Genomic DNA, 17401 nt, shown 5'->3' with positions numbered 1-17401 from the left:
AGAAAGCAGAAATAATGATCAATTCAGATCTAACAAACTTGTGATATACAAAAAGGAACAAGTCAGGGATGCCCATTGTCTCCTGTCTTGTTTATTTTGGTTCTTGAAATGCTAAATAGTGATATAAAACGAGAGGATTGTGGGATTGAAGATTTTAAAAAAGAGGTTAAAAGTAAGGGTTTTTGCAGATGACTTGGTGTTGGGTCTGGAAAATATCTCGAAGGGATATAAAATATTAATGGGCAAATTAGAAGAATATGGTGCATTAGCAGGTTTTAAGACTAATAAACCTTAATACAAATGTGAAAATAGTAGATTAAATAGTATTGATGAATAGAAGGGGGTTATGATTAAAGAAAATAAATACCTGTGTATCACTCTGATAATTATGAATTGTATATTATTTCAAAATCACTATGTTAAGACATGGAATGAAGTTTAAAAAGATATGTTAAGATGGGAAAAATTACAACCATCATTGCTGGAGAGCATTTCTGTGATAAAAATGATTGTCTTGTCTAGAATTACATTTTTGTTTCAGACAATACCTGTTTTGACAATTGATGTACCACTGAAACACTGGCAGATATATTTAGATATATCTAAATTTGTGTGAAGGAGAAAAAACAACCCCACAAGTTAAATATAAGGTGTTACAAGATGCAAAAGAAAGAAGAGGACTGGTTTATCTGATTTGATATAGTATTTTGCAGCTTGGTGTTTGATTTGGATGAATGAAGAAGAGATTTGGAGTTAGAAGGACATGACATGAGATTTGGATGGCATGGGTATTTGCAGTACAATAAAGACAAGTTTTGTACAGATTTTAAAAATCATTATGTTAAATGTGCCATATTGAGAATAAGGAATAGATACAAAACCCAAGTTGTACCTGAAAACACCTTTGTGGATCTCAGCACAAGAAGCTTTTTGTAGGTGAGAAATAATAGGCAAACACAAATGGCTAACTTATCATGAGACACCAGAATTCTGTCAAGGAGAATGTAAAATGAAATCAAGAGAAGAACTGATTGCAGAGGGATGGCGTTGTTAACGTTCTTTTATTTATAAGGCCTGGCTCTACCAGGTGGCTTAGGGACCCAATGGGAGAGCTTCATACTGGAGGGGGTTGACTAATTAAATTCAATCCTGCCTCCCAGGCTCCCCTCTTTGCCATCTTGTATCTATGATTGCATCTGTTAATGTTTTTTATCTGCTGTGTTTTTTATGATGGATGGATTTAATGTTTTTCATTGTTTCTATGTTGTAAGCCACCCAGAGACATTGGATATGAGATGGGTGGCAAATAAATCCAATTAATTAATTAATTAATTAATAAGGCTGAATGAGTTGAAATTATGTTATGTTATAATCTTAAGCAGAATTTTTTAAATGATGTACTACTGACACTATGTATGTTACCAGACAAATTGTTTAGAATGTATAAAGTCACTTCAAATTTATGTAGCAAGTGTGAAGAACGGGATGGGACATTTTACCTCCAATTTCACATGTTTGATGAAACTGTAAAAAAGCTAGAAAATTCTGGATTTAAATATGTTTAAAATATAAACTGATTCAGAGGATTTTAAAAGATTAATATCCAATTGAGGCCAGACATTTTTCTTTTGGGATTGATGAATAAACAGTTGGAATGATGATGGAACTTGCTGACATGGCTAAATTGACTTCTTTGATCAGGGAAAAGACAAATAATTACATTTATTGCTGATTGGAAACCCCTCGTAGATTTTTTTTGTGTGGAACAGAAAAATATAAACTTATGATTTATGGTTTTGATGATTAAATAGGATAGATTAAAGAAGGAAGACAGTTATGTTGTAACCATAGAGTAAGAGGCAAATTTATAACTGTACTTATAACTGCTGTAAAGATTAGAAGCTACCCATGTATATCTTTTTTTCTTTTTCATTTCCCCCTTTCCTGCACTTTTAGCTTTCTCTTTGATTTCTTTCTCTTTCTTTACTTATTCTTTCAGTTTGAATTAGTTTTTAGTATTCCCTTTTGAAAAAAACCTTTAATAACAATTACATAAAATATTTTGACTTGGTGCACAGATCTATGCTCTCTTGCTTCTAATTCCTATTTCAGCAAAATCACTTAACAGAATATCTCTTTCAGGCCAAATTCTTTGATTCATCTATCTGACAGAAGAAAGCTGGAGAAAATTAGAAATGAAAACTAAAGCTTAGTGTCCCACAGATTAATGTTGCATTTCAGTTTTATTCTTTGGTAAACAGGAAAAGATTTTTAAAAATGATGCTCTATTTTCTGTGGTTTGGCTACCCAGAATGTCTTAAAATAAATAGCCAAGTGAAAGGAAAAAGAAGCACAAATACAGGCCTCGGTTAACTCTTCAAGAGTCTACTCTGAGCTTTAAGAAGAATATGTCTACTCAAAGAGAATCGAAATTTAACCATAAATATTAGATTTAATTTGCTATCTTACATTATTTCGCTAACTCTCTCCACAGCTTACATTATGTTCTAAAGTTTAGAACATAAACAAAAGTTTAGAATCTAAACAAAAACAGTTATGTTGCAGTCACAGTTGCACTTGAGATTTTGAATTAGAACATTTCTGCTTGTTTGGATATTATTTTATCAGTAATCTCTTGATTTCCAACTAGTAGATTACAAATACTGTGTAGCAGCTCTCTTGTTACTATTTGCCTTGCTTGCAACTATTGTAGAGATTAAAAACGGAACAATTTGTAACAGTTTAACCAATGGTGAAAAATAGTTTTACCACTGATGTCGCTGTATTCTATTTAGCATTTGGTACTTTATTCAGATTTCCTGTGTATTATAGAAGCAGCTAAATCATAAAGTAAATACAACTTTGCTACTCAATTTGACTAGATGTGTTTTCTAGATGCTAAATATTCATAACCTTCTTTTAAACAAATGAAAGTGCAGTAAGTCACATTGTGTTCCCTTTGATATTTGGTATCATTATTTTTAATTGCCTAGAGTTCTTGAGGCGCTGAGTGGTCTTAGAAACATGATAAAGAAATAAAATGCTGAAGTTGTAATTTTTTTCAGGCAAAAACGGTGACTGTGCTACAACTGCAAGGCAAGAAACAAAGTGGTTGGAAAGCGGATCTGTGAAGAAGTCTGTCTTCAAACATCTCCCTGAAATATACCACATGGAAATTCAAGGAGGCACTTGACTCCTCGTAGCCATCTTTCTTAGTGAAGCACTAATGAAGGGACCAAACAGGAGTAGAATGACAAGTGCTATGTTCTTCCATGGATAATTGGCCCAAGTAGCTAAAACAGAACATAATATTTTATTGCAGGCAAAATCGGCCCGATACATTGTGCGACGTCACGTGACGTCATGAGTTTGACATGCCTGGTCTAAAGGAAAATAAGTTTCTAGTCTAGAAACGCTTAGCATAAAAGAAGCCACATTTATTCACTTAACTCAAGTTTACACTGCTCTGCTGCAGCTGACTTCCATAAAATAATTAATAAAACCAATAATTTAGTTTTTTAGCTTCCTCTGAAAATGTTGGATTTTTCGTAAGGTCTAGGTGGATTGTAACCTGAGCAAAGGTGCAGACTTCTGTGCATGTTGTGTTCCTATACAAGTTGTCAATACAACTGTTCTGATTTGCCCTGAGGTGAAAATGTCCACCAATTTGAAAAGTTATCTACTGTACATATCAAAACAATATTAAACTGATCTACAAGCTAATAAATTTACCTGGACCATCGCAATTCATAAAATTTGCTTATTTATCTGACTGAAAAATATAACCAAAATTATACTGATCAATCTCTTGCTCTCCTGGCTTAACAATTTGCAACTATTTCCTAAGGAGAAACATGCAAAACTGCATCCCATGAAATGAAGTAGAAGTATGCTATTATTTTTTGTAAAAACATAAAAGAAAAGGTCATAATCCATAAGATAATCACCTTTTAAAACTGTTATTCAAAAACCAGCTTCTGAAGATAAAAAGCAATAGGTCTATAATCGGGAGCAGAATGCCATAAATGAACTAGACTGGCGATAATATACCTGAACAAACTATGGTAGATTATATCTGAAGGGTATTGAGTTACCACAATGGTTCAATGAAAATGTACTTCGCAACATAATTCATGGCTCAATACCTTTAAAATGATCCATCATTCCAGAAAGATTAAACTGACAAAGTACTGACAAGTCAAGTTCTATGGTTGCTATTACAGTATAATTACAGTATAAACCTATAGAACATTCTATCTAGTATAAGGAAAGTTTCTTACTGTAAATAATTATTGCCTATGATTCCTGCAGGATGCTATAGAATAGTTGGTAAAGCTCTTAATTTACATATTCCACATTTACACACCATTCAAAAGAGACAACAAAAAACCAAGAAAGAACAAAACAAGACCAGAATATTTCCTCTCCAGTAGCCACTATTCAGATAAGCAGGGATTAACACCAGACAAATAATCAATTGTCCAATCAAGAAGCTCCCAAGGAGAAAAGCACACCCTCATCAACACTGGTAGAGTAAGTTACTGAATATAAATAGGGTAATGAAAGTAAGGAAACACCTGCAAGCAAAAAGGAAACAGTCAAGCTAGAAAGCACCAAGGACTTCACAAAGCTCTCAATATTTTGGACAACAGGTATACGTTGATACCCTGGTCACCTCTAGAGGACAACTCTGATCAGACTGATGAACAAAGGCAATCCTACTATCACAGATCTTCTAAATAATAGGAATCTTCTTAAAATAAAGCAGTCAACTTTTTTGTAGCATCAAATAGCACTTACAATGCCAGGGTTTAATATAGTGCTTATTTGTCAACTTTGAATATGCCATTAATGTCATCAAATCAACTATCTAAGGCAGGCATGCAAACTTGCAAGGTCACGTGATGTCGCGCGATGTAATGGGACTTTCCCCCCATTGCTGACAATGGGGTGGGCACGGTTTCAGCAGGCCGGCAGTTTGACATGCCTGATCTAAGGCCTTTCCAAAAGAAGAATGGATACAATTATGGTATCAGAAAAAGCAATAGGTCTCCTCCTCATTTATAGCTGCATATATAAATCATCATTTTTCAGAACATTCTATCTGCCTGATCAGGGCTATAGGCAACAAAGCATTTTGGAGAGTATCACAAGAGTCTTAATTGTTTATGCAAGTAGAGGATACATTAACCTAGGAATTCTTGAATCATATGAAGAGATAATTAGTCTACTACAGAATAAGTACTATCCAGAAGATAGAGAAAAAAGGAATTCATATTAAGGAATATATCTTTCATTTGTATATTTTTGAAGGGTATCTGAGAACCTTCAAAACATAAAAAAAAAGTATCACAATCAAAAGTTGGGTATATCAACATTAGCAAACCTTCAGTATATAGAACCTTTCTGTAGGCAAATCAATCTTACTGGACTATCATATTCATTTCTTTCATGGCACACAATCTTAAAATATTGCTGTGGATACTGATTTCCTGAGATAATACAGAATTATTCTAGAAAGAAGATCTCTTACAGAGTACGATAAATCAAGAAGAGGATTTTACTTGATCACTCGGAGATAAGAAAAAAGACTGTTAGAATTGCCCTGACAAAAAACCTGGATCTGAACAGATATTGTGTAAACATAATTAGACCTCTAAATATTCTGTTTATGACAGAATGTCTCCTGAGATTGCACAGATATTGGGGTAAAAAAATGGAAACACTGCATTTAGAAGAACGCTACTTCCTGGATCAATATTTAAGAGAGCCATATTTTAATAAAAAACTGAACAGCTGGAAATAACTCTGCTTTTTGTCTGACTGGTTTTATGCTCATTTGAGCTTCACATTGACACATGTTAAGTGACCCAGATCCAGCACTCAAAAAGAGAAACAGAACTTTAAAAACATGTTAAACTTTCAGATAGAAAAATGAAAATTTGGCAACACAGTCCCTCTTGCAAGTTATCCATCTCAATCAGGATGGCTAGCAAGGGAACTTTTTTCCTTACATCCTAACTTTACTTTCGGGCATCTTTAAAGCAAACTCTACTTTCGGGCATCTTTAAAGCAATCTATCCTGAACAAATATCTAAATACTCTGCAAGTTACTTTTCCTGAACATTTATTATAGATTGCTGGTTGATTCAATTTGGGATGAGAGCAGAATAATCAAGATCTTAACAGAATAATTGATTTGACTCACCCCCATGCTATCAATAGAAATAGCTCCAGTTAAAGATGTATGATGACTCTTGAATAAGTGAATTTCTATATGCTAGCTCAGTGGTGGCGAACCTATGGCACGGGTGCCAGAGGCGGCACTCAGAGCCCTCTCTGTGGGCACGCATGCTGTCGCCCCAGTCCTAGTCTTCAGCTGGGTTTTATAAAACCTTTTCACTTTAGGCCTCCGCCGCCGTGTGCAAAAAAACCCCCAAAGGTTCGATCAATCAATCAATTTCAACTTCTCACGGGAAAAAAAAAGATCTCGCAAAGTTGGAATTGATTGATTGAACTTTTTAGTCCCACCCAGTCTGCCGTTACCACCACAGCCACGCCCACCCAATGGGCCACGCCCACCCGGCACCAGACGGTACATTAGTGGGTTTTGAGTTGCAGTTTGGGCACTCGGTCTCTAAAAGGTTCGCCATCACTGTGCTAGCTCTTACAGTAAAACAGATAGACTTGAAAGTCCCCAAAACCAAAAATTACAGGGAGAGGAGAGAAATGCCTCCACCATCAACCCCTTAAGTTATGTAAGAGAATGAGCCGAGATCCTTTCAGATGCTGCAAGCTTTGATTCCCCCCCCCCACAATCACAATTAGGTGAGGCAATTATACATCAGCTGAATATTTCTCAGCCCCTTCTTCGCAATTAATGAGATTGTTATATAAATATGGTTAGAGATGTTTTTCATTGTCAGGGTTGTCTGAATTAAAATAAACTTCATGCCAATATCAATGTTATCATTCTTTGAATAAAATCATATAGGGGAAACTTAGGGACATTCAATAGTTGATCCTGATTAATACAGAGAACTAAGACTGGAAGAGATCTGAAGCTTCAAAGACTAGTTCTGAATAACCGTCACAATATTCAGATCTGATGTGCCTGAAGAACAAAACACACACTATATCTGTGATTTCTAATAGGTTGTTGAATATAAAATCCGATGCTTCTCTGGTTTGCCTGAAATGTGCCAAAAAAAACCAAAACAGAATAAGTAGAATAAGGTGCTTAGCATGTAAACCTTTCACTTTCTCGAGTTCACCTTTGCTTCAGGTATTCATTTTTTGGCCTTGGCACAAGTATCAAGTTGAATTGCATGTAATCAATAATCACACATCAGGGTGGCTTAAGGACTATCTTCCGATGGTCAGTTTTCATGGATTAGAAGATTTTCTGCATGCCTATGCATTCTTCAGTCAACACATACACAAAGGAGCACAGAGTTAATAATGAAACCCTAACATCTGGAACTACTATCTCTATGACACTTTTACGCCTAAAATTTTATCACAATGTTCCTTGGAATTTCTTTTTCTGCCTCTGGGACAAATTCAAAAGCCCAGATCGCAATTGTTTCTACTGCCACCAGATAAAAGGCCATCGTTCAACCTTCTTTGTTGTGATAAAATCATTCAAGGGAAAGGAACAGCACATACCTTAACCATCTCCTGGTTACCACTTCAGCACCTCTTAGAAGGACAGAGCATTGGTGTACTTGTGACTAGCAAGGCTAAAAAATGAGAAGAGTTGCTGGCTGACAGGCTGCCTATAGAATCCTCTTAGATGGCTCCGCATCTTATCATTTCTGATCTCAGTGAGACAACACTGTGAGAAGATTGGCAGAGAGCTCTGTGTTTATCAAGAAGTCTGGACTGATTTTCAAAACCCTTCAGAGATGCATCTCTGTATAGAACAGAGGTGCTACTCTGAGCCTTTCCATTTTCCTACCAAAGAATGGAAGGGCCGAGTATGACTACTTAAATAAGTATTGGAGAACTGGGGGCCAATTGATTTTTTTGTTATGGAACTGAGGAGGAGACTTCCATTTATTTCTCATATAGTTACAGCAGATCTGCTTTTTTAAGTGAACGTTAAAGTTGCCCTTTAAGTGGAAGTTAAAAGTTGTCCTCTCTTCTTGCCATTGTGGGCCCTGAGAATTTCAAATCTATGAAAGGTTTTTTTTCTCATCTGTGTGTGTGTGTGTGTGTGTGTGTGTGCGCGTGTATCAAAAATGGGATACGTCAAATAGAAGAATTTGGAATAAGCTGTACCTTGCTGAAGTCAGACACCAAGAGTTTTTAAACCAAACTGAAAAGTCCTCTTCCTTCAGACAGGTTCAGTAATATTACACTTGGATATCAGTTTGATATGCCTGTTATATCTGGCTCAGAGGTTTGTTCTCCCAGTGACTATTCCTAACTCTTTCTCTAACACTCCAAACTGAGACCTTGTTAAGTTTAAAGGGTCTCTGTCAAAAACCTATTGAGTCAACATTAAATGGAGGCAGCTCTGCCCCTTGGAGAGATTCGGTACAACTTGACCTTGCCTGTCGCTCAGAGCAAGAGGCTAATTATGAAATACATAAGAGAAGAAAAAGAGGGTTTGACTGCTTAACAAACTTTGGTGGTTTATAAAAACCTCAGATTCTAGAGATACAGTAAACTCCAGCACTGCTTCAAAAGCAGTCTATCATTGTAGCTTCAAAAGCCGTATATCGATGTAATGTTATAGTATCAACTCGGTGTTCTTTTTCTCAGTAGTCTTACATAATATATTGGGCTTACTTTTTCCCCCAAAAAATAATCCTGATAGCAGAAAGACATTCTGCTTGTGTGTGTGTGTGTGTGTGTGTGTGTGTGTGTGTGTGTGCTGAATATATAGACAGGTTTCAGCAATTCTTCCTGGAATACCATACCATTTGTGGGTAGATTAAATAGAACTTAAGAAATACTTTGGAATACAAAGGTTCCAGTCTATCAGACAAAAAGAAATCAATATAGATTTCTGTAATTAAATTAAGGAAGCTATAGCAACATAACAGAGAGGTTGTTTCCAAAAGGAAAACACTTTTTTTTTAAAAAAAATAATCAAATCTTCATTTACGATCTTAGAAAACAAAAACAAAAAAATCCTTCTATTGACATGATTAATCCATAATGTGTCATTCAATTTTCCCATTCTCAAATTAGCTATGCTTAAAAGGATGCTGAAACTGCAATCAACCTTCAAGATAGATTCATCTAATATTCTCCCACCATCAGAGCATTTTGACCTTCCATTTTGACCTTTGACACTCTATTACAGATTATTTTTAAATACCATTTTTATTAAAACTTTCAAACAAGAAGGTAAAGCTAACATAAACTGATGGATAATAAGAAGGAAAAAGAAAGAAGTCCAAGAAAAAGCAAAAAGGGAAAAAATGAAAGAAAAATTGAAAAGAGAGGGAAACAATACAAAGAAATGGTTTTTAATATTCTTCACAGCACTTATAATTACATTTTGACATTTCCTTCTAAAGTTATATCGTATTATTATTCTTTCTATAATATATCCTGTCTAATCATCAAAATGATAAGTCACAAGTTCCTTTTTCTTATTTGTATGCAAAATGTTCATAAGAGACTTCTGGCAGTAATAAATGTAGATAATGTCTTTTCTGTAATCAAAAAAAATACATTTACCTATTTCAGCAAAATTGTTAACTTCGCCAACTTGGTAGTGTTGAATCTTTGTATCTCTCTGCATATACTTCCTGATTTCAAGTAGCCATCTTGGAAAAAAGAAACTTTTCCAATATGTTTGAATTCATATAATTGAAATGTTTTTCAATTTTTCAAAACTCAACCACATAATGGGCTTTTAACATATTACAACTGATCATTGATAAGGTACCCATAACCTATTTCATATGTAGCGTGAATTTACATATCCATCTTATCTTCCACTCTTTCACCCTGTCTCATCTCAGTTTAAATCTTACATTAATTTAGCCACTTCATCTCTGTGACAAAGTGTCAAAAATTTGCCTTTTAATAAAATCTGTAGCCTGGAAAGGTGGTATGGCTTCTACTAATTTTTGGCTGACATAGATTAATATGGCTGTCTTCCTACAATACATTGTTTATATGTTTCTCTGAGTTCAGTGTGAGCTTAGAAATGTTCCCTACGTAATATAGGAAGTCAGATTATGCCTTTATTTTAAATAACATGATAGAAACCATTAACTATTTCCAATAGTTAAAATAAGCAAGGATAATGACAGGCATACTGGATAATACAATTTCCATCTCAGAAATTTTTCTTCAGTATTTTAAAACTCAGCTAATAATAAAATGGATATGGATGAAAATTGGCTAATTACATTGTTTTGGTAATATTCTTGATGCTTTCAAACAGAGTAGTTATTTCACTTACTTAGGATTTGTTTTCAATTTTCCTTCTGGGAACAAAAATTCTTAGCACCGCTTAACAACGAAGAGAACATAGTCTATAAGCAAACTTTTATCTCGGCATCTTGGGATTGAACCTGCCTCTCGGATAGCTAGATGCATTAAAACACTGCTTTATTACTAAATGAAATATAAAATTAGTCATCCCACTGTTGAATGAAATGAAATGCTTCATTTATTAAGGATTTATTTTTGTCATATTTGAAAAATAACATAATAGGTTTTTCAATAGCTAAGGACAAGAGATTCCTTTTTTGAGCCAAGAGCACTTTTTTTTCAGTTGTAAAACTTCTATTGGCAAAATACAAGAGATAGGAACAACAATTAAGATGTCAAACCTTGCTGACTCCACTTTAAAACTGTTTCATTGCCAGAAAAAATCAGCCACTATTAGAAGAACTGAAAACGGAGAGGCTACTTTGCTAATTGGAATGTGTTAGCATTGCGACTGAACAATGAGTAAACCTACAAAAATGCTTTTCTAGGCTCTCAAGTTCTCAATAGACTAAACACTTATGTGAGTAAAGGCAACATCAGATTAGCTTCATGCTTATGACAGTTCTAAAAGTAGCTGATTACAGTGTAGAAGCTGGCAAAGATAAAGCAGTTACTTCCTTTATTGGTAAGCACACTGAATTCCAATATTTCAGCATTACGGACTATGCACAGCTGCTACCAAAAACATCAGCTATCTTTCATATCTCCCTTTCTGGAGAATGTCAATCAACACAAAATATGTACCATTCTCTCTTGACTTTCCCTATGTGGCAAACTCACAGCACAGTGATGTCACACAAACATCATCCACAACACAGATCTTAAAACAGCAGTCTTTGATTAGGTTTTGTAATACTTAGTCTTTGTGATAATCTTGAATGGATTCTACTTGCCAAAGAGAAATAAAGGTGGAGTAGATAAATTCAAATGGATAACCCATACACAACAAAGCTTAGAAAAAGAAAATGTTTTGATTCAACAACAATTTGTAAGAACAGTTCCTAATACACCGGACTGATCTGCTAAGCCTAAGATTTCAAATCATTCCATTGCAGAATTATCAATTAATGAACAGCAGAAAGACTGGCAGACATTCAGTTGGTAAACAACTATGCCAAAAGCACTTTCCTAAATAAAGAGATTTCCTCAATTTCTAGGAGCAAATGAAACTAAACAATGCCCTTACATAATTTGCATTAAGTACAAGACATAAGCACAAATCAGCAAGCAGAAGCATAAAAGTCTTTTTGGGAAAGGACCCAAAGGTTAAACATTTGCCCAAACAATATTTTTTTATATCCCTCAGTACATAGCCGGGAGTTAATTTTACACAATATTATTGAAACAAGAGCCTAGTGGGGAATAGCATCTGTTTCTAATCATAAAATCTGAAGATCAGTGGATAAGAACTGCTGGTACATTCATCAGGCATATACTTACAGTGAATTTGGCCGGTTGGGTTTGATAACTTCTATATTAGATTCAGTTAAGTTCTTGTTAGGCTGAACAGCATTACTGGACTGGAGCAAACTGTTGGTGTTTGATGATGATATGACCGATTCTAGGCTGGAGTTAATTATACTGTTTCTGTTTTCCTCTGAAAAGTAGACCAAAATGAACTGATGCTGTGACATGATTTTTATGAAGATATTTTTTTTAAAAGAGAGAACATTGGAATTTCTGAAAACATATCTATTAAAATTCAAATTTCAATATATTGCAGTCATAGACCAGTACACCTATTAGAATTTCTACACTAGGTTTAAAAACATTGTTATACTATTTAGGTTCTTATTTCTGCATTAAAGCTGCTGAGTTTTTGCTTCTTCCTCTAAAGATATTTAGCTAAAACATTTCATGCTTTAAGAATTTTCTTCTTTGTGCAAGCACTTAAAAAAAATCCTACTCTCATAATACTCCTGCCTCTTCCTCAAGAATAATTTGCTCCAAATTATTTAGGATAACAGAGAGCTGACAGTAATGGTAAGTTATGGTTCCTGCTACAGTTCTAGAACTCCAGAATACATTTTAAAACCAATGAGAATTTGTTAAGTATATACAAAGGAGAGTAGACTTATACCTTTTATTCTTAATAATAATAATAATAATAACAACAACAACAACAACAATAAAGTTGGAAGGGACCTTGGAGGTCATCTAGTCCAACCCCCTGCTCAGGCAGGAAACCCTATACCATTTTGGACAAATGGCTGTCCAGTTTCTTCTTAAAAACTTCCAGTGTTGGTGCATTTACCGCTTCTGGAGGCAGATTGTTCCACTGGTTAATTGTTCTAACTGTCAGGAAGTTTCTCCTTAGTTCTAGGTTGCTTCTCTCTTTGGTTAGCTTCCACCCGTTGCTCCTTGTCCTGCCTTCAGGCACTTTGGAAAATAGCTTGACTCCCTCTTCTTTGTGGCAGCCCCTGAGATACTGGAACACTGCTATCATGTCCCCCCTCGTCCTTCTCTTCGTTAAACTAGACATACCCAATTCCAGCAACCGTTCCTTATATGTTTTAGCCTCCAGTCCCCTAATCATCTTTGCTGCTCTTCTCTGTACTCTTTCTAGAGTCTCAGCATCTTTTTTTACATCGTGGTGACCAAAATTGGATGCAGTATTCCATGTGTGGCCTTACCAAGGCTTTGTAAAGTGGTAAAGGATCTTCTGGCTGCATTCAGTCCTATGAATCTTTTCTAGCTTTATCAATCAATATATAGTCACAGGCCTCACAAGACCTCTGCTACCAGATTCCATTGTCTTAAGACTAAGGAATCTATAGTTAAAAATGAAATCTATAGTTTACATTTCACAAAAGACAAGAATGCAGAATAATACTCAGCACCTGAATGGGACAACTTGGTGCAGACAACTCGTCACAGCCAACTCACCATGAGACAATCCACTGCAGGACAGTTCAACCAATTCAATTTCAGGATTTAAAATAATTTAAAAAATATTTTATTTTTTGTCACTCATATTTCATTTTGTTCGCCTTTTGCATCCTTTCTTTAAAATTCTGTTCTGCCATTTCTTTGATATTAGTGTGATTTTTGTCCCGTGGTGAGTTGTCCCACAGACAGTTGTCCCGTGGTGACTTAGCCACAGTGAGTTGGCCACGGCGAGTTGGCCATAGCAAGTTGGCCATGGCGAGTTGGCTGAGGCAAGTTGGCCGTGTTGAGTTGTCTTAGACTCAACTCAGCACAGAGAATAAAGATACTTACGCTTTTCATTGGGTTGCAGTGTATGGAAAAGAGTTAAGGGCCTCTCACTGCAGGACGGTGGCTTTGAATCTGTACTCTTTTTTCGAGATAAGAGCAGCTGAGAATTTGACTGTAGAGTATCAGGCACCGTGTTAAATATCTATCATTTTTTTTAAACAAAGAAAAGAGAATTTGAAAATTGTTAGAAAAGTCTCATGAAAAGGGAGCAATTTGTATTAAAACCTAAAAAAATATATGTGTGGAAGTAGTAACTCTCAAAAAATGGCTGTAAAGAATAGTCAAATGATTTTTGATAAAAGAAAAAATATTTCTTAGATTAACCATTCAACAGTGCTCCTTACACTTTTGCTAGTTTAGAGATAAGTCTAATACTAAATTCTCTGAGATTATCTAGCTTTTGTGATTATGCAGACAATAATAATAATAATAAAGCTGGAAGGGACCTTGGAGGTCATCTAGTCCAACCCCCTGCTCAGGCAGGAAACGCTATACCATTTCAGACAAATGGCTGTCCAGTCTCTTCTTAAAAACTTCCAGTGTTGGATCATTCACCACTTCTGGAGGCAGGTTGTTCCACTGGTTAATTGTTCTAACCATCAGGAAGTTTCTCCTTAGTTCTAGGTTGCTTCTCCTGCACACTAATTATTTTGGCAATCCGTATCAGACTACAATTCAACTAATAATTTCTAAAGCCAAGAAGTCTCAAGCTGCTATTTCTTTGCTGACCCAGCTGATTCAAAAGCTGCATGCTGATCTTCAAAGGAAAGTAAGCAAGTTTATGATGAGAGTATACACTGATTCACTGAAAATGGACAAAGTAATTAATAATCTCCCTGGATTGATAATGTTCTAAACCGCTCTTTTTCTTTTTTCAATTAGCTAAAATTAGCCTTAAAGATTAAATTGCCTCTTGGGATTAAACAAAATTGGGCATTAAGCAAAACCTCTTCCTGAGAGAGGGGGAAAAAAAGTCCTGATCTTCAGGAATTGCACAGAGGATTTACTGTACATATACATCATTTTAACATGATGAATTCCATATTTTACTACCTTTTTTTTCTTCGAGCTGAAACTATTTCTGATGATTCCCAAAGCATCATTCATTTGTATCTACCCCCACACCACAAGCTGTATTCTAAAGGGAGCCATAACAGCTTAAATAAAGCAGCTCAAGCTGGTACAAGATTATTCATTCCAATTAAACTGGTGATTCATTCCATGTCACACCCACATTATTTTTTTTCCCCTTCAACGAGAGGGAAACTCTTCTTTTCCACTATGCAATTTCTGTTATGAGTGGTCTGGGATTTCAGAATTCCCTCAGTGAAAGGATACAGAAATCCAAACATTTCATCTCCCAATCAATAAAAATGTTCAGGAAGAGAATGTGGGCTGGCAGACGCCTGGAGACAAGCCCTGTTACTTGTCAAATTCCTGTCTCTTCCCAATGTTCTTGCAGCTGACAGCTGCTAAAATATTCACTGGAATCAGTAAACATTGGTAAACAATCACTTTTTCAAAACATGGAACATACACGACTCAAACACAGTTTACCTTTTCATGATTTTCTATTAAAATCTCAACTACAATATTTTGGAACTTGATGTCCATAATTGCAGCAACGGTTTCTTCTTGTGGTCGCATTAACGTTGGTCCAAAAACAACTCCCAGATTTGCGACAGTCATAAGATTCTGTTTGTGGTTTTCAGCAACACTGCAATGAAACAAGCACAATAGATTTTCAACAGGCCCGGCAAATTTAAGTATTAGCCCATTTTTAAAAAAAAATAATTTTGGAAAAACCTACCGTGGTATTTGCATTTCTGCAGAGTAGACTACAATTTTGGGTTTTAATAACAAAGCCAATGAAAGATCAATGTAGGCTAACTCATAACAGAGCACTCATAACAGAAATTGCATAGTGGAAAAGAAGAGTTTTCCTCTTGTTGATAACACTTCTACAAAGGCCTGTAAACCCACACATAATTCAGGGAATAAAAATTGCAAAGAAGATGATGACAATATGTTTCCATGTAGAGATGCAATTTAGAAGAACAAAGTGACCATTATTGGTTACAATATTTTACCTGAGATATGCTAAACCAACACCCACTGTCTTGAAAAAAATAAGCAGAATTTTGAATACACAGGATCTGAGTAGTGGATAAACTTGTTTTCAACTGACTTGTTGATAAATCCAGTTAACAACTGGACCAATCACAAGTATTTCATGACCTGGAGAAAGGATATGGGCTTGTATATATTGAAGGAAATACACTGAATAATGTGGGCTGTTAATATTATTATTTAATTGTATTATTTATTTTGCTCAGACTCAGTGGTACCTGATGTTAATTTAATACATGTCTCTGACTCACTGAGATTAGTCATTAGACAGGTTTCCTTTGAATTCACTCAAAATCTCCATCATACAAGCCCAGTGTTTCAGCAAGAAAGAAATCTCAAATAAATATGGCTGAAAGATAAGAAAGGAAGACAGATAAGATTGTGTATACTTTGGCATTTCTGTATCCTGAAACATTTAATATATGAATTTGCAGCTGAAAATAATTTCTGATTTTCCTACACGGGTCCAATAACTGAGGTGCAGGTCACAAAAAAAAAAAAAAAAACCACAGTCCACTGAAAAGAACAACTGAGGCTTAGGAAAATATGTACCTACTACACTGTACTGACTTCCATGGTCAAGAAACTAAAGAAACAAGAACACAGCAATATTGTTTGAATTAATATCATAATAGAACTGTGAATTTTACATATGATCTCTTTTACTGAAATAATGTAAGGCATAAATATCAATAAGAACTACTTTGTTTAAAAAAAGATATTCTAAATTGATAGACACACACACACACAGAGTATACATACACACACATGGTTCTCAAATCTCAAATATTTTAGGAAATTGGAGAAGATATTATCTTTCCAAATATAGTTATCTTTTGCTTTTATACAGCAGAATTTTCCTATTTGCAATGTAAAACTGTAGTCATTGCAGGTCAGGTCTTCCCAATAATTCAAGCTATATCATTTGATTGTAAGCGTTCTACAGACAGCATTTGATCTGAACCAAATTCTCATCTCTACCTGTTTGTGGGTATTATTGAGATAATATGTATACTGTATAGAAAGAGTGGAAGGATTATTAAATAAATAATATATATTTTTTGTAATTTATTTATTTATTTATTTATTTATTTATTATTTGAATTTATATCCCGCCCTTCTCCTTGCGGACTCAGGGCGGCTGACAATCAATTAAAAACACCAATAATTCATAGTCTTTTGCTCTGCTGGGAAAATTATTGTAATTAAGTAGACATTTTATAAATTCCAAACCAAGTACAAATATAAAAATATTCAAATACTTTACCTACATTAAAAAATATTTTCAGATTAACTCTTAGCATCAGGTGTGGGTATAACTACTTCTGCATCTGGATGCACTTACAAATAAATCATTTTCACTTGATGAAAATGGGGAAAGGGATGGCAGATTAAGACACTTACTAGTACTGCTCAATTAATGACCATAATGAAGTCTGCCTGTCATGGTCGTAAGTCACGATGCTCATAAAACAGGTCAGTCCCATGACTGACCCAATTTTACAACCTTTTTTGAAGTGGCCATTAAGCAAATCACCAGTCGTTAAGCTAACCTGCAGTCATTAAACAAACCACATAGTTGTTAAGCGAACCA

The 17401-nt window shown here is 35.0% G+C and overlaps 1 protein-coding gene across 1 annotated transcript in view; it reads right to left on the bottom strand.

Annotated features, from left to right (window-relative positions):
- ARHGAP26 (Rho GTPase activating protein 26) overlaps positions 1 to 17401 on the bottom strand; it is a 174101-nt gene that overhangs the window by 48984 nt on the left and 107716 nt on the right. Inside the window, exons 17-19 of the mRNA XM_029287106.1 lie at positions 15235 to 15394; positions 13681 to 13819; positions 11902 to 12058 (exon numbers count right to left, since the gene is read on the bottom strand). Coding sequence (XP_029142939.1) covers positions 11902 to 12058; positions 13681 to 13819; positions 15235 to 15394 — 456 coding nt within the window. The remainder of the gene's footprint in view (positions 1 to 11901; positions 12059 to 13680; positions 13820 to 15234; positions 15395 to 17401) is intronic.

This window comes from Protobothrops mucrosquamatus, unplaced genomic scaffold (assembly GCF_001527695.2).
Source record: "Protobothrops mucrosquamatus isolate PMUCROS unplaced genomic scaffold, P.Mucros_1.0 scaffold_245, whole genome shotgun sequence".
Classification (NCBI taxonomy): domain Eukaryota; kingdom Metazoa; phylum Chordata; class Lepidosauria; order Squamata; family Viperidae; genus Protobothrops; species Protobothrops mucrosquamatus.
This window is presented reverse-complemented; position numbering and strand designations above follow the sequence as displayed.